Source organism: Chaetodon auriga, chromosome 5 (genome assembly GCF_051107435.1).
Source record: "Chaetodon auriga isolate fChaAug3 chromosome 5, fChaAug3.hap1, whole genome shotgun sequence".
Taxonomy (NCBI): Eukaryota; Metazoa; Chordata; class Actinopteri; order Chaetodontiformes; family Chaetodontidae; genus Chaetodon; species Chaetodon auriga.
The window spans coordinates 8921419-8947171 of record NC_135078.1 but is presented as its reverse complement, the minus strand read 5'-3'; the positions used below and the strand labels follow the sequence as shown (position 1 = coordinate 8947171).

Sequence of the window (25753 nt, the reverse complement as noted above, 5' to 3'; positions counted from 1 at the left end):
TTTTTTTTTTGCCTTCTATGAAAAGTAAAATTGTCTATTTTCAAACAGAGAAAAAGGAAATCTGATCCTTCAAATCTTTATAGAAATCGATCGACACGTTATCAAGTAAACATGTCAGATAATTACTGGTTCAAGCTTGTGAAATGTGAGATCTGCTGCTTTTCTCTGTTTGTGTCGTTTTAAATTGTCTGTGGGTGGGGGGGTCCTCAGATCTTCACTTAAAGGAGCAACACCACAGTGTAGAAATACTGTTACAAGTAATGTCATGAAATCAAAATTAGTGTGAAAATATACTTGAAATACTCATTATGGCCCATTTTACAATCATATAATTACTGATGCATTATTATTTACGTGTTCATCACTTAAGTGTCGCAGCTGTTGATGGTGGAGCTCATTTTAATTCATTTATATGCTGCAGGGTTGCTTGTGAATGTACTCAGAGATCTTATTTTCACTTAGGAAAACACATCGTTTATTTGTTGATTACATTTTATAGTGGTCTGAAACACTGTGATGGTGCCATCTTGGCCAGAGCTCCTAAAATTGATCTAGTATTCAAATAAAACACACAACTCACACAACCAGGTCTCCTTTTTATTTGACCTCTTTACAACTATGCACATTGACTTGGTTTTAATAGTTAATTCATAAATTGATCTGCAGTTTGCATATTAAGTACATTCAAACTGGCAGCTCACCAGTTCTTACCATTTTATTTTACCCCAAAGAGAACAGCAACCGAGAGCATATTGATTCCTCGCTGCCAGACTGACCCTGCATCAGTTACACAGAGAAACAAACTACCACAGAGATAACCTGATCTCATGATATCTGTGACGAGTTAACACAGAAACTACTGAACCAAGAAGAAAAAAGAAGCTGTAATATCCAGGGCAAAAACGTGTCTGCCTTTGAAATTAAATTAAATGATAAATTAGCTGAGCAACCTGAGAGTTAACAAGACCAAACCCTCCACATGTCCATCACTTTAAGCTCAGTGATGTGCACTTGAGCTCCGACTACAGTGAATCATTTCTTTTGCTCTCTCTCTCTGTTCCCTTCGTCACAGTCAGAAGAGCTTGAAAGCTAAAACTTCAATATTTCTGAGATAAAATGGGCAACAAATTTGCAAAATCTGGAGAAAACAATCAACGATCACAATCTTTGGTTGAGATCTGCTGAAGTAGACCGTGTTAATGTAGAAACATTATACAGTACAGTATGTGAAATATAAGCAGCTCCCAAATTAATTTTTTTTTGGTTATGACTTTTTGTGACACCAATTCAAGTCCTAAAAATGTTTTCAGATGGAAACCCTTCAGGCTGACTCTTAAAGAGACCATAAGTGATATTTCACCTCTTCAAACGTGAAAATGTGACTTTACTGCGTTGGTCTAGTGTCTTTTAATATCAATATAACAGTATGTTTGATGTAGTTACCACAGTTCACCAGTAGAGGTCAGTAAAACACACTGAAATGAACAGCAGACTTGAAGGTCGCTCCTCAAAGCAGCTGTTATTTAACGGTAAAATTACATTTGTGTCAACAGTATTTTCATGAGTGTGATCTTTTCTCTCCATAAATGTCTGCAGTTCACTCACTTGAACAGCTCAACAGGTTTCCATTCATGTGTGTCTGGCAGGAAATCAATCAGGGCCATAGTAAACGTTCTCAAACCGAACTATCCACAATCAAAGCAGAACTTCTTGCTTCCAGGTGCAGGTCACTGTATCTGGCGGTTCACTGTTCAGTCTTTCTGAGGCTGGATGCGCTCTGTGTTCTGCGGTCTCCTCCAGCTGTTTGACTCAGCTTGACTTCAGACGCGGCCCTCGTGGTTGAGTGACGCTCTCTCCATGCGTCTGTACCAGAATTTGACCTTGGTGTTCTCCATCATGTCGTCAAACGCCTGCAGGCCCTCCATCACTCTGAGGACGCCAAACACTGCCTGCAGACAGAGGAAAACGATACAAAGGCTGACAACAAAAAACAACCTGGAGCCATGAACATCATGCTGTAAAGGTGGCAATGTTTACCACACCTGGTAAACAATAATGGTTTTAGATGGATGAAATATAGCTTGCTCTCAAATTCTGACCACTAGCCAGGTAAAAAAATGTGAGGTTTCTCCTCTGTACAAATGATCAGTTTGAAGATGTCAGCTTCTATTCTGCCACTGTATAAACCAACAATGAATTCATACATTAACACTACCAAAACGTGATATTGTTAGCATGCTAACATGCCAAAAGTCTGCCTGTTAACAAACACGTATGATATTGGACATGATTATTATGCTAACACTGAGTGTGCTGACTTTTTAGCCTGTTAGCATGTCACTGAGTCACAAATATCAAAACCTGCAGAGAGAGACAGGTGTGTTCCCTCACCAGGTCGGCCAGGTTGGGTTCATCTCCGCCCATGAACTTCCTCTTCTTGCCGATGGCCGCCACCCAGCTGTTGACTGCTTTGTAGAGATCCTGCCTAACGTCGTCCTGCAGGTTGTGTCTGTTAAAAAAGGAAAGGAATTCCCACTTTGACATCCAATCACTGACTCCAAAGTAAAGAAACTACAAGCGCTAACTCCATAAGCAACAACCAGACACATCTCCATAACACACAGAGGCAGTTCCTCCTGCTTGGAAAATCAAGAAGCACTAAACTCAGCCTGGACTGAGGATCACTAACATACTTCTTCATGTGTAACTCACCGACTCTTCAGCCTTTTTGCGATGAAAAACATGGCTGCAGCACCGACATATTTGGCAAAGAACCCTTCGTAAGTCCCAAACTTGCCCTCGCGTACGATGTAGTCGAAGGAGGCCAGGGCCTCACCGGTGGTTCGGTACACGTTGGGAGATATGAGATGCACGAGCCAATCATCGGCCCACTGACGCCACTTCATCTCCTCTCTGAAAACGGGAACAATTTGCATCAGAGCAGCAAAGAGGCTTTCGTGTCGTTTATGTGATGAAAGTGTTCTGTTCACTGCTGCCAGCAGGGCGACCAGACGTGGCCCAAAGAGGATCATTTTATCAGACACTGACTGTAGAGTTAGTGGTTTGTGTGTGAGCAGCAGGTCTGGACTTACTTCTGCATTCCCTTCTCGGGGTAAACCTCCAACGTCTCGGCCTCACTCAGCATCAGCCAGTACCTGTTGGAGTACTCCGTCACCTCCTTCCCACTGTCATTCACAGACTTCAGCTCTGGGTAGCAGCGAAGGATCTCGGACACACTTTTATCCCTGGATGACAAAGGTTTAAATTTACAGTATGCTGTCTCTCTCCTGCCTCTCATCTATCCATCACATAGGTTCGATTCTATTTGCCGGAGCTGGAAACGGTGACGCTAATGATTGCGTACTGGTCATGCAGGTTAATTTCTAATAATTATCAAGCGAAAACACATTTCAGAATCACATGAGACAACCTCCAACTTACTTGTTGATTAAATATGTCTTGAGAGAGCTGATGATGACAGACGAGTCATTCAGTTGCTGCAGATGAGCGACAAAAGAGAGAAAAGACAAAAAACTGTGGAGGTTTCTTTGACAATGACTGCACATTTATGGGGAAAATCAAGAAAAATAAGCAGTTTCATTTCTGAATTACAACAGGACAACATGTCATGATCAGACTGGAAAGACTTGAATCAGCTCTCTGCTGTTGTTTCACAAATTTAATGTCTGAATTAAAGTGGTTGAGAAAAGGTTTCTCCTCCAGGTCTGACATGGGAAACACTGGCTTTCAGGTAGAAGGTGTGTTACTTCCTGTGAGGGTGAGATGACTTTAAAGGAGATAAGATAAGACTGTTTGGGTGTAACTTGCTGAGTTCTGGAGATAAGTAAAGATGACGGTGCTCAGCAGCGATACGGCCGGTGGGTGTAGTTCAATAGAAAGAAAATAGTTCGGACATGAAACTGCTCATAACAAGGTCTGTGGATTATCTTGAGTAACAGGGTCATGATGTCTGCAGAGAGACATTACTGTTGGCGCCAACAGTAATGTCTCTCTGATAATCTCTCAAGATAATCCACAGACCTTGTTATGAGCAGTTTCATGTCCGAACTATTTTCTTTCTATTGAACTACACCCACCGGCCGTATCGCTGCTCAGAAGGAAGTGTGCATCATCTCGTGGAGGAGAGTCTGGAGCTCGTGACGGCGCGGGATGGAAACATGAATTGTGTCCTCCTTGGCTGAGCTGTAACGTTCAAAAATAGTTCGTACATGAAACCGCTCACAACAAGGTCTGTGGATTATTTTAAATAACTGGGTTGTGATTCTGGAGAGAGAAAGAGTTTTTCAAATGTCTTTTTTTTTGGCACTTTGAGCAACACAGACCATCGAGTTCCATTATATTCAAGAGAAGACAGACATGTCTACAGCCGACGCCTGCAGAACTCAGCTGGACTGATCGTAGTGTGGGAAACATTTTGGCACTCATCAAGTGTTTTCGATTTGACCATCTTACCAGTTCGCCATCCACCATCAGGATGGGAACTTTTCTGTAGGCCGACCACTTGATCTCCTGCCTCATCACCGGGTTCACCTCCACGATCTCATACGGCAGCCCGTGGTAGTCCAGAAAGGCCCGCACCTTGCTGCAGAAGGGGCAGGTCTTGTACTGGTACAGGGTCAACTTCAGGCCTCCTCCTGAAACCTGGAACGCGGCAGCAGAGGAAAGAGGATCCACCATTAAGGCTCGCGTTATAAAGGCTGCTTCTGATGGACATTATTATTATCTTGCAGGTTTTTTTTTTGTTTTTTTTTTGTTTTTACAGATTAATCCAGTTACCACAAACCATCTAAAACACAATGTTCTCTGGGATTGGTAAACCAGCACTTAAGACAATATCAAACATATATTATAATTAATCATAATTATATATAAAAACACTCTTGATGTTTTATTATGCACAGCTGGAACCTGACACATTTATCAAGTAACCTAGGAAAACATGGGAGCTCAAATATAGTTATGTGGGTCTGAACAATGCTGGTCCTGACAATGAGAGCATGTGATGGACAATCAAGTAAAGGTGACTCGTTATGGGCTGATCACAGTTCACTGAACTAGTCCTGCAGTTTAATTTCTTCACAAGACTTGAAGTTGAAAAGTGTTTGCAGTAAAATGTACTTGAAGTACAAAAAGTGGAAAGTGGAAGTATTCATTGCAGAGTTCAGAGTTCAGAATAACATCTATCATTTAACTCAACTATAATTAATGATGTATTCATGTGTAAGCATTAGCTTGTAAAAGTGGAGCTAATTTGAATTTCTTTATAAAATGCCCATGTAGCTTAATCTATAATAATACACCACAATGTATTCATTATATTTTGCATCAATGATGTGAATCTGCAAAGTACCTAAAACTATTAAATAAATGTAGTTGAGTGAAGAGGACAATATTTAATCCCTCTTAAATGTGAAATATAGAGTAGCATAAAGTGGATATAGTCAGATAAATGTGAACTTAAGTACAGTATCTGAGTATGTACTTATGTACTTCCATCACTGTATTCGGATGACTGTCTGCAGCCAAGTGAACGAAGACTTTCAAATGGAAAACTGTCACCAGACACCACCGGGACACCGTTTACCGGCTGACTGTGTCACCGACGTACCGACCCCGGTGGACGGACACTCACCTTGGTCTCCTCCTCGGCCAGGTGCTGCTGGGCAGTGAACTTCACAGTGTGATATAAACCCAAACCTCCACCGAGCAGGAAGGCACAGCCCAGCACCCTGCCTCGTCCTGCTCGCAGAGAGGAGAGCAGCTTGGAGCGGACTTCGGGCCCGCCGGTGCCGTACGTCCTCCGAGACCCGTGTGCAGTCACATTCCCCACCAGGTAGGAAACGGTACCGGGCCGACGGGCGGCTGGAGATGCCGAAATATTCCAGCCGACCTTACAAAGCGCTCTGGCACAGGCGGCCGCCATGTTGGTTTTACATAAAGTCCCAAAATGCACCGCGAGGAGGGTGAGTGCCGGGCTTTGTTCCCCTGAGCGATGCCTGTCAGGCTGCGCGCTTTCCTGTGGCTGCGCAAACATAAACTGCTACCACACCGAGAAAAACTGTTTGCCCTCACGAACACTGTGATCATCTGCTGCTGGTTTATTGGAGGTTTCCAGCAAAAGTTAAAAGAAAATCAGGGTTGTAGACAATCATGCTCTGTAACACACCACGTACAGACATCAGGGAAGCCAGCTCACTTAAGATTTTTAGCTTAAAACTTGTCTCTTCACTTTGTGCTTTGCCTCCTGCTTATGCACTGCTGTACCTCTTTTAAATTGTTGTATTTCACTTGTTTTTTTTAAACTTTATTCTATTACTTATTTTTCTATCTTATGGTATGCATTGTCTTTATTTCCATTCATTTTTCTACATCATTATCAAGTGGGTTTTATTCTCCATCTTATTCTACATTCATTTTCTATCCCTGCTTTCATGTTCATTCTGTCTTTTCTTGTAAAGCACTTTGAACTGCATTTCTTATGTGAAAGGTGTTATGCAAATAAAGTGTATTAGTATTATACTTGAGACAGTACTGCAGCTTTAGTTAAACACTGTTCGTGGGTACTGTATGTAAACACACACAAACCAATGTGTAGCCTGCAATTTAATGCAATCCAACCCCAAACTGTAGCAGGTTGAAATGTGGAGTTGCAGACTGCAGGAGGTGTATGGAATATTTTGTCTGCCTCAAGCAGCAACTAGCAGTTGTTTAAGAGTTTGGTCTATAAAGTTTCAGAAAAGAGTGAATATGGTAAATATGTCCAAGTGTCTTGTATTGCCCAACCAACTCTCAAAAACTTAAACATATCCAACTTACAACGACAGAAAACAGAAAAAAGCCACAAAGTGTCCCATTAGAGAAGCTGGAACCAGATAATAAGTGGCCTCTTTGCTTGATGAGTCACCAAAACTATTCATTAATGATCAAAATTGTTAACTACTTGAGTAATTGACTCATCATTTCAGTACCTCCAGCCCCTCCGCACAGACCAACATATTAGCTACACCTGGTGATAAAAATAGGCAGAGTTTACAGTATTACTAAAGTTACCATATACAGTTGCCATCAAAATTATTCAATCCCCATTGCATATCAGGCTTATTGGCAAAATATACAATTTCTCAGCTGTTTGCAATAAACAAATTACACAAGAACTGTTTAAGTAGTGCAATCAAACTAATATTACAAGGGTTTTGGTCCAAATTCAACACAAAATGCTACTTTTAATGACTACTGCAGTCTCAAAATTATTCAACCCCTTCATGACAAGCATCTTCAATACTTAGTAGAGCACCCTCTTGCTGTTATGACCTGCTGCAAACATGATGCATAGCCAGACACCAGTTTCTGACAGCGTTCCTGAGGAATCTTAGCCCATTCTTCATGGGCAATGGCCTCCTGTTCAGTAATATTCTTGGGTGTGCGTTTTGCAACCGCCTTCTTCAAATCCCACTGAGATTTTCTATGGGGTTCAAGTCAGGCGACTGTGATGGCCGCTCTAGAATCTTCCATTTCTTCTTCTGAAACCAAGCCTTGGTGGACTTTGAGGTATGCTTGGGATCATTGTCCTGTTGGAAGGTCCAGTGATGCCCGAGCTTCAGCTTCGTCACAGATGGCATGACGGTTTTTCTTAAGATTTCCTGATACTTGATTGAATCCATCGTGCTCTCCACACGCTGCAGGTTTCCAGTGCCAGAGTGATTAAAAGTAGCATTTTGTGTCGAATTTGGATAAAAACCACGGTAATATTAGTTTTATTAAACTATTTTAACTGTTCTTGTCTATACTTTGTTTATTGCAAACAGCTGAAAATGTGTACATTTTGCCAGTAAGCCTAATATGCAATGGGGGTGAATAATTTTGATTGCAACTGTAATGTAGCTGAAATAAAAAAACCCTGACACAGTCTTAAAGAAAACAGCATTACATAATTAAGAGCTGTTTATTCTGTTTTTTTTTTTTTTTTTTGAAATCCTTTCATTGATTGTACAGGTTTCACGTTGTCCACCCCATGTCAAGTTAACCTGGCTCAAAGTGGGTTTTGTTTTTATATTTAATACTCATACTGTTAATATTTCAATATTCTTTATATTTACATATTTTATCCATGAATCTATTTTCTGCTATTAATCAGGGTGCAGATGGTGGTGCTACAGCTGAGTTAGAACAGACGCTCCTCTCCTCGGTGAAGTCTTCCAGTTCTTCCTGTTGGATCCTGAGGTATTTGGGCAGATGGGATGTACAAACCCTCCAGTTTGTCCTGGTTCTAATATTTCATTTGAAGAACATCAAAGTTACAAATAGTACCGTGTCACATTTGAGAACATTTAGAATAAATTATTTAGTCTTTAGTCTGATGGTCTTCATCACCAAGTCATCTCCATCATCATTGAGATGACTCAGCAGTGGCAAAAACGTTGTAAGTGCACCTTAAAATAGGATTTTTTTTTTTTTTTTTGGGGGGGGGGATTTTCAAGGTCAAGAATTATAATTACAATACAGTCTTGTCATTGTTCTTTAGAGGGATAATTATGAATTAGTTACAGCCGTTTTAAAAATAAAAAAAACTAAATAAATTATAAAAATTCTAGTGAAAAAAGGTTTTAAAAAGTTGTAAGAATTAATAGCATGTATTAAAATTGATGAGGAGTCTGTTCAAGAGCGTCTCTGTCGCCTCTGCGTCGTTCTACGCGTGGCGCGTTCAAGAGCGTCGTTGTTCTGAGTTGCTCGTATTCCTCCTTCCGCAGCAGCGGCAGCAGCAGCGTCTTGACTCAGTGAAAGCGGAGATTCCCCCTCCAGCAGCAGCATCCATTTAAGCATCAGTGTAACAGTGGTCGAATCACCACATCTTCCCCGGACTGACCACTCCTCGCTGGGATGCCATCGTCGAGCCACGGCGGGGATCTGAGAACTCGTGCCAGAGAAGATCTCTCCGCGCTATTTTCTCGAGCGTGACTGGAAGGGAGCGGGGCGGCGATGGATGAAGGCACGAGGAGACAAATCAAATTTTGATCATCGCTGGGTTTAGCTGGCTAGCGCTAGCACGCTAACGTTAGCTAGCCCTCAGTGGGTTGTTTTTTTCCCTCCCCCGTTCACTGACCGATGTGATGTTTTCCTCCATGAATAAACACTCCCTAATGGCTTTTTACATTGATGTCGAGACATGCTGGAGTCAGTGAGGACATTTCTCTCAAGGATAAAGCACCGTAGCTGTCTACTAGCCTTCCAACGTTAACGCTTGTTAGCTAACCCTTTTTCTTTTTCTTTTTTTAAATTCCTTAATTTTTTTTTCTCGCTCGTCCGTGAAGAACAAGATGCAGGCTGAAGCGGAGTGTGCCTGACGGTGAACCTGAACTCGCATGGATACACACTCCATGAAGGTCATGATACTGAGAGAATGATCATGCTGGAAAAACAGGTAAGAAATCAGCCGAGTGCGTGAAGTCAGTGGGTTCATATTCAGATGCACACCTGGGCTCATTTGCATATTTGTAATTAAACGCTAATTAGACCCCTTTCACAGCTTGTGTTTGATAAAACGGACGTGCTTCAAGGTGGATTCGTGCAATAATACCTCAGGTGATCAATACCTTTTCTATTGATGACCCTGCTGCACATATTTCCTCTCATTATAACATTCCTCCCAGCTCTCTCTCTCTCTCTCTCTCTCTCTCTCTCTCCCGCTTTAAGCCAACCTCTCTCTCCCACTGTCTGTCCAGCTGCTGTTTGTTTTAGAAAAGCACCAAAGTGAAGGCGTTTAAACTGCACAGTTTGGCATTGGAGTCTTTTTTTTTTTTTTTGGCTCAGGCAACACATGCCCAAAGTAGGAACAGATTAAACAGCATCGTGGATGTGTTTTTGGTTGTCTGACAATAACCTGCAATATTAATTTTAATCTTTGATCAAACTCCCAAGCATTTGTCTGATTTATTGTTTAACTGTTTAGTCTACAGTCACTGCAAGTTCCCATTGCCCAAAGTGACGTTTGGTGTCTTAGGTTTCTTTGAGCAACACTTTGAAAACCAGAGATATTCGATTTACAATCATTTAAAACAGAGAGAAGCAGCAGATCATCACTTTTGAGTTTAACCAATAGAAGATAATTTTAATTATTGTCTTTATAAATTTAATAAACAGTTTTCTTTTTTTCTCTTAATTTTCTGTGTTTCATCACTAGTCTTAATTGTATTCAGATACTGTTGCCTGTGCTGTAATGATATCTAAATTATTGATCACTATGAAAATCATGAGTTCCTTCAGTCAGGTGGTGGCCCCAAATTTCTTTTTCTTTTTCTTTTTTTTTCCAAAATGATATAGAACAGAGGAAACCAGCAAATCTTCACACTTGAGAACCAGGAATAAAGGATGTTGGCATTTGTTCTCCACATTCATCTGTTAAAAATTGTTGTTGTTTAATTTTCTGTCGGTTGATTAAGTGACTAATCAACTAATCCCTACAGAACTAAAGTGATTAAGCACTTTGGTCATTTATCAAATAAAAAAACTGTTTTTGGCCTCTCCATTGTGAGGATCTGCTGCTTTACTGTGTTTTACATCATTTGTTAATTGTATGTTTGTTTTTTTAAGCAGTCGTGGGGACAAATCCAGACATCTGATGACGTGATAACATCACTTTTGGATCTTGTGAGCATGATTGTCATCATTTGGGTGGGCTACGTGACTTATTGGAAGTATTTGGTGAAGGGTTAAGGGGGGCTACTTCCTCTTGTGCAGCAGCATCAGTGACCATAAACAACAGCTGACACATCAATAATACATCACAGCTCCAGAGATGTGAGGTGTGTCTGCCTTGAACAAGGACCAGAGGAGATCCTGGTGGAGATTTAGGAAGATGATTGTTGCGTTGATGCTGTCCCCCGGGAAATGCATAGTCAATGAAACCATTAGGTCCTCAGCAGGAAATCAATCAATTTCTATTAATTGTTGATTACTGATTGATTGTTTCTATGTGGAATTTCTTACCCTGCAGTCGAAAGACATGTAGATGAAGTGAACTGGAAAATCTGAAGGTGAGTGTAGACAATGGATGGATGAATTGTGACCAAGTCAGGAAAAAGACCAATGAAGTGCAGTTTTTCAGGCTTAGCTGGATACGTTTTAGTTTTTTGGTTACATGTGAGATTGAAATTTTACAACACTGAAGATTTCCTTAATACTACATGTTTGTCCTCTATTTAACTAATCTTGTCATTCTGTCCTTTTCTGGTTTGAGGACACAGTTAAAAAATCATAAACAGCCTGGAAAGCACCTTTGAGGCTTTGGTGGTGTGGTTGGCTGCGTTGGAATCATTACGGCAATATTACACCCTCGGTGCAAAGCCTTTGTCTCCCCCTTCTGGCAGCGAGAGTAATTACACAAACACTTTTAAAGTGCTTATGACGCCATAGGCTCCACCGTACTCTAGTCTACTCCTTCGTTATGGTTGCGCCACATTACGTTCATTTATTTGTAAAAGTCCCGCACTGGCTTTTTTCTGTTATATCACAGTATGACAAATACACGTGAAATCACATCTAAGCAGTGACTTTCATTCTAAGTAAAGAGTAACACGAGTCCATTTTCTGAGTGCCAGAGAAAACTTTCATTTTTAAATACAGCTTAAACAAGGTCACGTCATCACAGTGTGGTTTTGCTGAAATTTGAATTATTATCTCATAATTCACAGAAAAATAGCAAAGATGTGAGAAAAGTTGAAAAAAATTCAATGATTTCTGTTCTTGAGAACTGTATTTTCTCCTCTCTCTTATCCCTTTCATCACCTGGGAACCACTGCAATTTGTCTTGTGACCCCTTCAGTGAGTCACTGGCAGGCTGAAAACCACTGCTGTAGATGGTTATACAGAAATTGTGTAGATGATTTATGGCCTGTAGGGAATGGGACATATTTTTAACGCTCTAAACTGCATATTTTTGTCAATATATGCCTTATGATGAGCTAAAACAACAAAGTGAGGGTTGAACTGAGTTGATGTGGACACTGAGGGTTCACTGGTGTCGTCACTTCACATCAGCAGGAAATAACAAATCAATCCGAGAGAGTGAAGTACAAACAGTTTATGTGGACGTGTGCTCCGTCCACAGATAGCCGGACTCACCCTTCGTATTTATTTTCCTCTCTTGTCTGTCTGGTGTAAAACATCAAAACTAATAATGTTCTTCCAGTTTTAATAGAAAACGTTAATATTTTGCTCATAACTCAACATTTATCAACTCTGCCAGGTTTATTCCAGCACAGCTCATGGAGTAAACATGATGAATCGGTGTCAAAGGTCGTCTCTGAGCTTTCTCTGAGAGGCGAGCAGGATGAGAGTGGCTGCTTCAGGATGTGAGGCTTCCCGCTGCCTCTGTTTAAAGGGTCTATTTAACCCTCGACAGACGCACGCACACACACACGCAGCAGCTCTCACACACATTGCCTGGATTTCACTGTAAACAACCATTTCTTATTCTTCTTTTCTCCCCTCTACGTCAATCCCGTTTCCTCTCCCTGGTATTATTGATGTTTATCCTCTGTTGAAACATTTATTTTCCTTTCTTTCACTGTAGTAGGAATCGTAGCTTTTCTGCCGCTGCCACGGCGCTCCATTTTCTGCACGGCGCTCCAGAAACCACTCTGTTCTTGAAGCTTGACTTCACTCCAAGCATATCTGACTTCTTTGTCTGATGGAATGTGACAAGAATCAGACATTTTTTCTCCACTTTTTTAGTCCCGAGGGTTTTTCTTTTTCTGTTTTTTTTTTCTCCAGAAGCATTAGTTATGTGTGTGTGTGTGTGTGTGTGTGTGTGTGTGTGTGTGTGTGTGGAGGAAGGGCCTGTCCTTGAAGTCTCTTGTCAGAAGCATTTTTTGTACTGTGGAGAAGTGTATGAACAGTGTTGCAATATGCAGACGCTGTGCAACATTTGGACTTGTTGCTGAGCAGTTCTGAGTATTTCACTGTCAGCCTGGTCTGCTCTGCTTTTTCCTTTCCCGTCAGCCGTTTGTTCAGTCAGAAAACAGCTCTAATTTGTTTTTCAAATCTGCTCTTTAAAGCCGACCGTCCACGTTTGTAATTTCCAAGTGACCGGATCGGATTTGTGTGTGTAGACACTGTAATCATTTGCAGGCGTGTTCGTGCTGACTGGAGGCAAGTTTTCCGTCCAGACTCAGTCTCTGCAGGCCAGAAACATGAAGTCTGGCTGCTGCTCATTCGCACTTTTTATTGATTTTTTCAGTTTTTGAGGTGTTTTTTTTTTCTGTTCAGGATACAAAACAGGCTGTCAGTGAGAGGGAGGGATGAAATCTCTTCATCTGTCTGTTCTCTCTGCTCTGACACATGAGGTGTGATTAAAAAGTCTGAGGTAACGCTGCAGAAGAATTACATTTCATTTTCAAGATCTGGTTGAAACCATAGGATCCCATGTGATTTTTTTGAAGAAAACATCTCCTGCTGTTGTATTGTGTTATGATTTGTGCAGCAAAATGGATTAAAGCAGCCTGCCCGCAGATTATGTAACATTTTAGGTGGTTCGGTACAGTATGCCAGCCATCCTATTAGGCTTGGACAGATATATGGGCTATTGGTGACTGATTGAGTGCGTCACCGATTTCTCTTTTTTGGGTGTTTTTTGTGTCATTTTATTTCACTAATGATCTGCCTTCAAAGAGCACAGGAGAGACTCTTGTTCAGGGAACAGCATGTACTCAATAAGATTCGACCAAAACAGGGTTGGGGATTGTTTGACTCTTTGTGAGTTTTCTTTGTTTGTTTATTTGACTAATAAACAAACGTAGTGAACTCACAGCTCGCACATGTCTCCCGACATATTGCCCAACCCTACATCCTATCAGTATTAGGCAATAATGGCTTGAAAATGAAATGTTGGTATAGGGACTGATGTCAACAGCATACTCTGTGTGTGTGTGTGTGTGTGTGTGTGTGTGTGTGTGTGTATGGCAACGTTATCATTCATGTTGGGATTAAACATGAATGTATTCATAAATTTGTCAGCAGGATGTTCTGGCCTTGATCCTTTACGTCCTTACTAAAGGTGTAATGACACAATGAGTACTTGCTGGTTTTCTTATATTTCTTTGATATCAAATTGAAAGCCTTTGAGTTTTTGAGTATTGTTTGGTCAGAACAAACAATTTTAACACATCTTTGACTGCAGGATTTTTTTTTTTTTTGACGTCACCAAACGATTAATAGAGACAACAATAACATGTTTTTAATGTATCATAAGATCATAACATTATACTTCTGACCGTGGTGCATTTGGGAGGTTTCCTCACCAAAGCAGCTTTACGAGAACAAAAGCAAGCAGCTGTGCTGATAAACACAAGATAAAATCTGAACTGAGCAAACGCCGAGCTGGGCGGAGTGTACGATAAGTTTCATGTCCCCACATCTTCTCACAGTCAGCGGTGATGTTGTTGACCTGATCCTCCTGTTGCATGTTCTCCTAAGACAACAGCGCCTCATCATCGTCTTGAAGCGGCATTTAACCGGACAAGATCACACTGTGCGCTCAGAGCAGGGACGACAGGTGACCGTCACGTGTCGCAGATGAACTGACCTCTTGTGTACCTGCACCGCCCGTCCTGCCTTTGTCTCAGGCCACAGGAAGCCGACCTGCAGGTTACAGTCAGGCTTCCTGTCCTGGCTCGGTATCTGTAGAGGAGGAAGAGAGGAGTGGAGGGGGGAGGGGGTTGGTCTTATATAGCCCTATGAAGAGCCGGCTTTGCCTCCCTGTTTCCATGACAACGGCTCTCCTACAGTATTCAGCTGTGGGACGGCCTCTGCATCTGAAAGCAGTTCCCAGTGGTGTCTCAGGCGCTTTTCCTTCAGCTGCACTCTCTTCTCTGTCTTCTTCTACTGTCTCTGTCTTCTTGAAAGCAGCAGCACTCCATCTTCACACACTGTCGTACTTTTAATTCTCGACTTCAAACACCATTTGCATCTGAATCAGGGTTGAAGTCTTTGCCTTTGTTCGCTGTGTACATTCCCGAAGACTACGAGCTTGGACTTATAGCCAGACCCCACAGAAAATATTTGGACTGACTGTCCTGTAAATATGCAAATATTAGCCGAGTGAAAGCTTTAAAATGAGGAATGAGTGAGTGCAATGCTTTTGCTTATTTTGCAGGATCATCAGGTTTTATTGCGCAATGTGCAGCATTTCCCCAAAGTTAATAATTACCCAGCATGTTTATTGACACTCAGTTTAGTTCAGCATGTTTGCACAATGATGAAACACAGAAGCAAAGTGGTCAAAGTAGCATGAGCACTGACAGTGCGACTTGTGTGATAGTGAGATAAAATAAAACCACAGAGGCTTTCACAAGCAAAATACAGACACGTTACAGCTCTGAGGCAGATTGTTTTTCAGGTCAAAGCAAACTGACTACCTTTCTATCACCATTTCAGCCATTTGAGGTGAAAGCTGTGTGACCTACATACGAAGAGGTTGACCAGAAATATATTTGAGAGTTTGCCAGGAGGCTGTTCGAGCCTTCAGGTGCAGGCTGCAATGGCGATAAAAAAGATATCGAAAATGTCAATATTTTTGAGGAAATTAGTCCTGCAGCTGTGGGGAACTCCTCACCCACACGTCGCAGAAAAACGTCTAATGCAGCGTGAGAACAGTCAGTGAATGGCCAAGGTGAATGTTCTGCAAAGGTTGTGTTTCTCTTCAGAAGCTGCCAGACGCCTCAGTTCAGCAGCCCTTTGTTACCTTCCTGATAGCAGGAGTGTGATGGAAGTGTTGCTGTGTGTGTTTGCTGATGAGCAAAGAAAGCTCGTAGCTATGAAATGTAGTCCGTGTGTTGCACTTGGAGGATAAAACTAGAATCAAACTGATGTACTTGCTTTTTACAAATGGGTAAAGTGGCTGCAAAACACGCAGCATCTCACGCTCGCCTGCATGCTTTAAATGTAGCTGAAGGACTTTAGAAAATGAATAATACTTGCACTCTCTAAAAGGTTAAGTTGTGTCAAGGGCTGCAGCTAATCATTATTTTCATTGTCTAATTGACTAATTTATATAAATTGAGAAATGCTAGAGGCCATCTTCATCTGGCATCACACCAGCTGCGAAGCCCGTCAGCATGCTGACTCTGAGAACGTTCTCAATAGTCATCACTACATGAGCACTCATGGTTCCGACCACACCCATCATTCATTCGTCTTGCACGGTTGTGGATCTATCGCGTTGACAAAATCTGTCCACAAACTGACATAGAAACACTTGGCTGAGTACTCAAAAACCATTTCTGTGGTAGTTCCCTTTATGACAGGTGTATTCAGGGCCCCATTTTGCCATGATGACACACACACAGACAGCGTTAGCCATGGCTGGTAAAAATCAACCATCTCATCTATAAAATGTCAGACCATAGTGAGAAATGCCGCGCGGTGACATCCTCAAAAATCTTATTTTGCTCGACTAATTGTGAAGAAGATACTCAGTTTGCTGTCATGTGTGACATAAGATCATCACATGTGAGGAGCTGGGAGCAGTCAACTGTTGGACATTTCGTTTTAAAGAGTTCTACAATGATGATTTGATTACCAGAGGAGTTGGTAATTCAAGGCAGCACAGCTGAGAGATCAACATAGATAAGCAGACACTTTCACACAAACACCACTTGCACTCAGACGTGTGACTTCTGCACATTTAAAGTGATAATCGGTGACATTTCCATATTCATCAACAGTGCTTAGTGATTCATCTTGAAAGCTTTAGCATTTACTGCTGAAGGAACACCTGGTGGGTCAGTCGCTCCTCCATGGGAAAAAGTCTCTGACAGCAGTGGGTTGTTTTGACCCAGAAGATGTACTTTAAAACACACAAAGGTGTTGATGGTGACACAGATCAATGTGCACGTGATATTCAAAACCTGAAAGGAAACACACATTATTGATTAACAGTAACAGCACATGTAGCACAGGGTCAAAACAGCCTCTTTTGGTGGTTTTCTCGGTGCTGGCACTGGGTTAAGTTCACCCAGTATGATATTGGTGATATATTGACCCAGTGAGTGTTATGTGTATCACCTTAAACCTGAAGTGAGTGGAAGACATTGTGTTCCTTCAGGAAGCTTGAGTACATTAGTGTGTATATAAGCTTAGTATTTTATTACTTTGGATTGCCGACTTCAGAGGATTTGCTGTTACCTTTGTGTCACATGAAACACTTCCAAAGTATTTTCTGAAATATTTAAAACCTAATTCTTCACGTCCATCTTTGTCGACTACCACTTTTCTTCTTCTGTCTTTTACTGGCAGATTGCTTTGCTTCCTGGCACATAACCACCAACAATCGGTGGAATAGTGTGAAACCATCAAGCATCCATGGGAAAAGGTAGCACAGACAGCCCACACTCATCGACTGACAGGTGGTCTCTGAGTGTGAGGCAGGTGCTGTACAGCCATGACTTTCCAAACACCATCACAGATTCAGTAGCTCTCAATAGAAAGGCAGGAGTCAGCAGGAGGGCGACTGGAGGATTTTCAGACTTCACTGGCCACTTTTACTGTCCCAGCAGATATTCACAAAAGAAAACAATTTTCAGATGAGGGCTGGAAACTTGCCAGAATGTCTGGGTTTACCAGCAACATTAATGAGCGGGGAGGCTGATTCATACATCAGCCTCAGAGGCAGTCACCCTGCTTCATCTTTAATGGGCTCACACAGACAGTCTGGCACTACAGGAGCAAAACAGAGCTGGTCCCTCTCTCTTGATTAAATCGCTGCAGCATAATGAAGCAAAAGAGAGTCAGACGGCAACTCAGAGCCGCTCTCTGTACCTGCTGCATTTCATTTGGCGAGGGTTTTTTTTTTTTTTTTATTTTGTCATCTGGCAGAGCCACTGTGGCAAGTCACCTCAGCCTGAATGTTACAGAAAAGAGAAGAGAGAAAGCAAACACACTGCGGTCGTGGCACAACAGCTGAGTGTTGGGCAATACCTCCAGAAGACGGAAAGACGAGAGAGCAGCTGCTGACAGTTAAGACGTTCCCTGGTGAGGGAGGAAGGAGTGGGGGGAGGAAAGAGCAGAGGAGGGAGGGAAACGAGGGGAGTGCAGGGTTGTTGGTAGCTGGGAAGAAGAGGAGGAAGGAGGTGGAGGTGGAGGGGTTCCTCTTTTTTCTCTGAGACGGATTCCTTGCAGTCTTTGGCGAGAGGCAGAGCGAGCGAGCAGCCAGCTTGGGGAGTTCCTTCTTGATTGTTTTCCTTATTTTATTTTAATTTTTTATTTTTGGTGGTGTACGTTTGTTGTGCGAGCGGCGGCTCTGCGGTGCAAGCGGCATGGAAACCAAGTCCCTGTTCAACCTGCACAGAGCCCTCGCTCAGCCCGTCAAGATGTGTATGTTCGATTTCCCCGTCACCATCCTGGACGACCTGGTGAGCTCCACCACCACACTGCAGGGAGCTGTCTGCGTGTGTGTGCACGCGTGTGTGTGTGTGTGTCTACATGTTCATGCAGTATGTGACTGTGTGAGACCATGAGTGCAGTCACATAGGTTTATGTATGCATGTGTGCATGTGCTGCATTATGTATGTTTGTGTATGAAAGTGTGTGTTAGTGGTACATTTTGATGGTACGATAAGAGTCCGAGAAAAAATTCTGAATTCACGAATATAATGCTTTAAACTATTTCACAACAGTCTGTATAAAGTCACATGCGCGTTTCTGATTAGAGTTTTTATCATATATTTCTCCCCTCAATGTTCCTTTGTTGGCTTCTTGTTTAACAGTTGCTGCCTTTCGAAACAGAAATAAGACAGTAGTTAGATTATACAGCACAAAATAATGAATAGAAATATACAAAAAGTCTGTGTATCTCTTTTGAATAAATATAAGCTACCTCTATAAAAGCTACCTCCACGTCAGTATATCCCTTTTGAACTAAACAAATGCAGGCAAAGCCAGCAGGACCTCTGTCTGCATCAGACACATCAACTATGTTACAAAACATTCTGTATTTTCTCTACGTTTCATTCAGAGCTGAGGAGAGACCTCGTGAAACATGGTTGAAAAAACATGATCTAGTTGGCTTTTGTTTGTAGTATTTCCCCTCTGAACATAATATAGAGTCAAAGGCTGCAGGGCCACGGTCTGCATCAACACGCTCAACAAATGACACAATTATTTACCGTCCTTTCAGTTGATATTACAGCACAGACTTCACCGAACACTTGTTCTGAAGGCTTGCTTGTAGCTGAGGACCACATTGGGATTTGGATCCTGCAAGTTCAGCGGGACCCAATGCAAATCTCGCTGGAGTGTGTGCTTTAAACTTCACCGTGAGCAGGAGCAAGTGGCCAAAACATGAAAATTTTAGAAATGAGTTCCTTTATGTGCGAGTCAATGATCACACTGCGTTGAAATTACTGCTAGTTTATTGAGGATAAACACCATGTGAGCAATCGGACATTAAGCAAGTCCTCTAGACTGAACCCAGGCACGTTCATTGGTGTTGCCATGGATACACATACAAGATATAATGATGAAGGACAATCATTTAGCCGAGCGATTTCAAATCAAAGTGTTGTCCTGCGGGACCCAACGCTAATCTCGCAGGAGCGGGTGGTTTAAACTTCGCTGCAGGCAGGAGTGGGCGGTCTGGAACACACACTGCCAGAGTGGGCGGTAATGGTCAGACATCTAGCAGGAGTGGGCAAGAGTGGGATTAAGAAAACAGTCCCCTGCAGAGCTGAAATACAGAGGTACATGGTCGCTTTGGAAAGCCATGGGTATTTCTTCCACATGTGCCTTCCACCAAGCCAGGGGGTCAGTGTCCAGCTGTGTGTGGAGGGTCTGATGCTTCATCACTGCTGGCCTTGACTGTGCCATCCAGATTCTGAGCAAAGCTCCCTTAAACCTCAGATACACAAAACTGGATACGTTCTTTTTTAAGATGGCATTTCTGCTTTAGGGCCCAGGCTGTAATCAAACCTGGGCTGCTCTGAGGCTGGCTTTAGGGAGGAAAGTGTGACCTGTCTCTCTGAGGCCAGGACATCAGTGAAATCATGGACAGGGGGACGGAGCTGGCTTACTTCCTCCAGGGCAGTGATGTCACTGTCTTTAGGCCTGAGAGGCCATGTGCACCTGTCTCCTGCTAGATGGCCCTGGAACCTGGAAGAACCTGGAAAACATTTCAAATCTGGATCCCCACCTGGTGACCTCATTGTGAATCAGTGCATGCTCAGGGATGTTCAGTTCTGCCTCGTTCTTTTGAAGCCCTCATTTCCATTTCAAGCTTCAAGAGAATCCTTGCATCGAATGTCGACATGCTGTGGTCGTGGATTCCACCCTTGGCATCTTGAGGACTTTGGAAATTGCCAGATTGGCTTAAGAATCTTCTGGAAAATACATTGTCTCAAGTCGGCGAGACTTCAGTTGTGAGTCTCAGAAGAGATAGTGAACTGTAAAGCTCACGAAGAGTTCTCCTCCACCACCAGTGCTGGTCCACAGGTCCATACCCTCTGTCAGCTCGTCCCCCACACTCGTACCTCCTTTGACATGCTTGGGATTTGGGAAAAATTGGATTGGACATTGCAGTCATGACTAATATTTAAAAGTACAGTTTTTGTAATTATTATTAATATAAAATTAAGATTGACCTTTTATACTAATGTAGGTAATAGACTGAAGTGTTAATGTATTCTAACTGTCATCCATGCCTAATTTTTAAAATTTGCTTTTAAAAATATGTCTTAAATAATTTATCTATTGACTGGAGAAAATCCTTTCTGTTATCGTTTTTTGTTTGTTCTTTTTTCAAATTTTTTTTTAGTTTAGTTATCACTCAGTGTATTACGGAGTGTATTAAGCATGTTTAGTTAGATGTTGAGCTTGAACATGTTGCCGTAGATTGCAAATGTTGGACCCATTCCGACGATTTAAGGCGTTTTTTGGGTGGGAACAAAGCGTCAGTGTCCCTCGGCCGTGAATTGTTTTTCCAGCCCACATCATATAGAACCACATCAACCTCCATGTGAAGACAGCCTTACTGCGTGCCCGTGGAAACTGCATTCACATAGGTCCTGTGAAATATGGCAGCTGCATAACCTTGGAAAATAATCATGTGGGCCACTGAATTTGATGAATTTACCGTTTATTAGACCACCAATGAGACAAGATTTAGCTAGCTAGAGTTGGCATGACAGCAACTGAGTGGCTTAACGGGAACGCAGCCGTCGAGGCGTTCGTCATTTTGAAGTGGGTGCGGTTTCATCTGCAGCGTTCGGTAAAAGGATATACGCAGCCCCTCGGCCACTGTTTAGCTAATGTAGCCCCCCTCAAACGAGGGATGAGGGGAGTCCCTTGTGACAGCACGTTTAACTTTGCTTACTTGAACTTGTTGCTGCAGCATTCCTTTCATGCCACCTGTAGTCTGTCTGTTGTGCTGGCCATTGTCCATATTTGCCTAATTTTCTTCACTGCATGACTGTTTTTCATAGAAAAATAATGTACCATAATGTCCCTTTTTTGAGAGTGAGAACACTTGGTGTAACTGAGTCTTTACTGTTCCACAACCTTTACATTTTGTTTGCTCAGTCCTGAAGTGTGTGTTTATTTGTGCTCTATAAATCCAAATGAATACTGTATGAGTGCTGGTGAGCTTTGTGCTTTTGTGTTCTGGTCTGATCCAGAGCAGAGATGTTGATTTTGCTGCATTTTTGTACCTGGTTTGTTTTGTTTCACACCTCAGACCAATTAACAGCCAATTAAGGCTTGTGAACAAAAGTCACATGACTCAGTAGTAGTTTAATGAGCAGTTTTGGAAACCGACAGCAGGTTATAGATTGAATTTGAGCTAAAAATGAAGCATTTTTTTGATGTCATTTTCCTTCTCACCTCATCATGACTCTCACTTTGCCCTCAGGTAATTATGTTTGCCTGGATTTGCTTCTGACTATCAGATTTCAGAATCTGTCTTCTCATGACGGTGTGATGTGTGGCTGTTTCACAGGGGAACAGACGGTTGTTGTTTTTTGATATCGGCCAAGTTTGCCTGACATTGTCCTTGCTAGGAAGAATTATTAAGAAAAAAGAGATCAGATGTTTATATTTGTCTGTGTGCGTGCGCACGTGTGTGTGTGTTGGACTGCTGCTGCCACCACCGCAGAGGAGGATGTGTCCTTTGATATTTTGACATGTTTGGTCGTGTCTGTAATAATCCCACGGTGCCTAATGAACGTGTTCCTGTGTCAGCTTGTTAATAAATGCTGAGGCTGAAAACAACAGATCTTCTGCTGTTGTCGGGCACAGCCTGATATTAAACCTGCAGGGCCATTTCAGATCATTACTTCGTCTGTTCTTGTGTCCCCTCTGAGCAGTTTTGCTTTTATCGGCTGCTAAAGGACAATGGTTTATAGATTTGTGATGAAAATGGAGCTCCAGAGATGCAGGTGTCAGACTGTACCCTCTTATTTTCCACGTCCCTGGGGCTTTTGATTTGTATTACTCGTTATTTGGTGTTTAAAGGCAGAACCATGGTGTTTCCCTTGAAAAGATGTTGTTTAGCAGCCAAATAAAAAAAGTTTTTCATGTTTTGGAGGCCCCTTAGTTCCATTTAAGGATTATCTTAATGCCATAGCATACAATATGTCGTAGGCATGATAATGAGTGTTTTTCTCTTTCCTGTTTCAACATGATAACACCTGTGTGCATGAAGCCAGACCCACAAAGAAATGGTTTCGGTGTGGATGAACTTCACTGACCTTCAGCCCTTGTTTCTCAATGGGAGCAAATCCCTGCTGCCAGCGTAGAACCTCTCGTGGAAAGCCTGAAACCAGAAGAGTGGAGGCTCTCGCAGCAGCAGATAGATGTAGTCTATTATACTTTATTTCTGTTTTTAGTAATTCTTCCTTTCAAAGGTTTCACATTCAAGTACAGACTGCTTGACTTTGGGCAAAATGGTGCATTCACGCGCACTCATACAGTTTGCAAAGATGACGCCCTGCCGTCACAAATAAGCTTGTGAATAGAGCTGCAATGATTAATTGATTACCCAGTTTTAGTTTTCAGCTGTTTAATTAATCACCAACCGTTTTGTTCTCTGATTCCAGCTTCGTAAATGTAAAGATGTTCTGGTTTGTTTACTCTTCTATGACAGTAACCTGAATATCTTTGGGCTGTGGACAAAACAAAACTTTACTAATGAGCTTGGACCTGCTGCAGAGCCAAGAAAACCCTGATACAAGAGCCGAAATCACTTCCTGTTGTTGCTGGTTTGTGTATGAATTTGATTAGCTTGTTGTTCATGACCCTTTTCATCACATCTGCAGACCACCTGAGCTCGTATTGTTGTATGAAATGTGCTCTAACAATAATATTTAATTAGATTTGATACTCTGCTGTGTTGTCAGCCGCTTGCTGTGGCTTTTCTCGCTCTTTCTCACACCCTCTCAGCGTCTCTCAGCTGCAACACCTGATTGTGTTTCATGTGGCCTGAAGTGTTCTCCGAGGTCAAACCAGGTCCCTCGCTCTCCCCGCTGTCAGTCTGCTGTTGTATCGTGATCAGCTTGAGAGATGTTGTTGGAGTCCAGGCATGCACTCATGAAGAGCTGTTTTATATGAGGAGGAAACCACCAGGCTGTGATGACACTTCTCTGAAGGGCTCTGTGGCTGTGGAGGAGCTTTGTCAAGTCTGACATAATAACAGCTGCTGAAATCATCGTGATGTCATCGGGGTTATCTCAGCTCGGGGTTGGAGACAACAAATTTAGGACAGACAGCCTTTGTTACGAACCAGGACTGTGTGTTCACCGGCGGTGTGTGTTTCGCTGCATAAACTTGACCACACACGTGAACCACAGCCTGCGTATGACTTCAGATCTTTACATGAAGGTTATTCACTTGAAAAATCATTGCCTGTCAGAATAATACAGCCAGCTATCACGCGCAACCAATCTGTTAATTAAGCAGGATTTGGACCCACACGGCCCTGAGAGGAGGTCTGATCACACAAAATGATTAAGATCAGCTGTGTGTGTGTTTAGCAGAGTGTGCAGGGCCTTTAATAAGTCAAATAAAGCAAACAGAGCTTACACATTTTCAAATAATATTCGTTAAAGTATTTCCTGCCACACTGACTTTTAAAATAGAATATTAGAATGTTGAACATGGATCTTATACACACTATTTATATCAAAATGATTGATCATGAATTCTCATTTAAATTATGGTTGTTGTTCTTGTTTTGCCTATCAGAGCTATTATTGTTTGTTGAGTTTTGTTAATTTCCTTTCATAATGTTGCATGGGTCTGAACTAGTTCACATCATGAGATCTTTCATAAGATTAAGATCTTTAAAAATAAATTTTTTAAGTTCCTAATTGCCCACAGTGCAGTTTAAGCAGCTGTTCAGTCTTCAAAGACTGGGAGCTTTTGATTGGCTGCGATCAGTCGTCTCTCCAGTTAGCCAGGCAGAAAGGTCGCGCATGAAGCACATCAGAAAGCAAGAAGGTGCAGAAATCTGATTACTTTGACAGCCAATGATGGTGAAAAGTTTAACTGCGGCCAACTGTTGTGAGCTGCCAAGTGATCGAGCTGTCAAACTGTCGCCGGCTCCAAAGGAAATGAATGGATGTCTGCAGGCTTGTTGATAATGTTGCCTGTGAACGCTCACTGAGTGTTCATTCTGTGTGGAAGGATTTTATTCTGGGCACTTAAATAAATGATGAGCATCATCATAAATGGAGTTTTTACTGTAGAAACAAATCATAAACAATTAAACCTGGATGAAAGGAGCGGTTATATTTTAATGTCTTATTTGTTGCCAAGTCACGCTCCTGCCCAGTGTTTAGATGTGTTATTATTTTCATGGACAACAGTATGCAGATTCTCTTCCTCAGGCAATTAGCGTTCTGACTCTGAGCTCCCACTTGGTCCCTAAAGCCCCCACAAATGATCTGAGGCTGATCTGGGTCGTTAAACAGGGAAAAAAAAAAAAAGGATCAGCAACAGACAGGCAGTCACAACAGGCAACCAAGTCCAAAGGGGCTTAAGCAGGCAGGCCAGAGTCAAAGAGAGGTGGGCAGGATAATAGCTGCTGCTTGGACAGCACAATAGACTGTTCTGCTGGGAGTAACGGCTCAAGGGCAGGTGGGAAGACACCAGGGACAGCTACTGGACAGGGAGGGACAGGATATTAACAACTGGCAGACTGTCAACAGAGCAGAAAGTGTACTTGATGATTAGCTTCAGTACGTTTCTTCTTGTTTTCCTCTGTTGTTGTTGTTTCTTTGACTCCCAGCTCACAGCCGGCAGAGCTCACAGGACGCTGCTTTATGCTCTCAAATTGCTCAAGTTTACTCCAACAGCAAACATCAGAGAAAAGTCCAAAGACTGAATACAAATGTCTCACATCATCTCACAACCCCTCACATTTACCTGGTCACCCTTTGGAGGGGCCCAACCCCCCCCACCCCAGGTTGGGTACTACACTCAATCAGTGAAAGAATATTTTTTTGACAGCCATTTTCTTAACAAACACAGAGAGGCTGCTTTGTTTTTCCTGCCATGGCGGCGGTTGTCAGGCTGCGTCAGAGCAGAGCAGCTTTCCCAGTGATCTCCCAGTTGGCTTCAGTTGGCATGAGAAAGCACTTTTAAATGCCAGGACCTCGGAGGAGCACCTGAATGGCTCTCCTGGCTGAAATAATGGCGGGGAATGAATCCAGAGGCTGTCAGAGGCAGCTCGGCCCGGAGCTGCTCCGCCGAG

General features: G+C 42.4%; 2 protein-coding genes across 3 annotated transcripts in view; one reads left to right on the top strand and one right to left on the bottom strand.

Annotated features, from left to right (window-relative positions):
- Nucleotides 1–576: 576 nt before the first annotated feature.
- On the bottom strand, nt 577–5951 carry ptgesl (prostaglandin E synthase 2-like). Its single transcript, XM_076731112.1, has 7 exons — nt 5654–5951; nt 4474–4662; nt 3442–3497; nt 3093–3245; nt 2713–2913; nt 2392–2509; nt 577–1949 (listed from the first exon to the last, which is right to left on the bottom strand). Exons 1-7 carry the CDS (start codon nt 5942–5944, stop codon nt 1821–1823), a joined length of 1137 nt encoding a protein of 378 aa, XP_076587227.1. The 5' UTR covers nt 5945–5951; the 3' UTR covers nt 577–1820.
- Nucleotides 5952–8794: 2843 nt separating this feature from the next.
- Nucleotides 8795–25753, top strand: part of LOC143320412 (ral guanine nucleotide dissociation stimulator-like) — a 50762-nt gene continuing 33803 nt past the window's right edge. The window contains exon 1 of one of the 2 annotated variants that reach the window (XM_076730013.1): nt 8795–9439. In XM_076730013.1, coding sequence (XP_076586128.1) covers nt 9419–9439 — 21 coding nt within the window. In that variant the 5' untranslated portion in view covers nt 8795–9418. Of the gene's footprint in view, nt 9440–18196; nt 18426–25753 lie in introns of those variants that run through there. The other variant, XM_076730011.1, reaches the window with a different exon arrangement.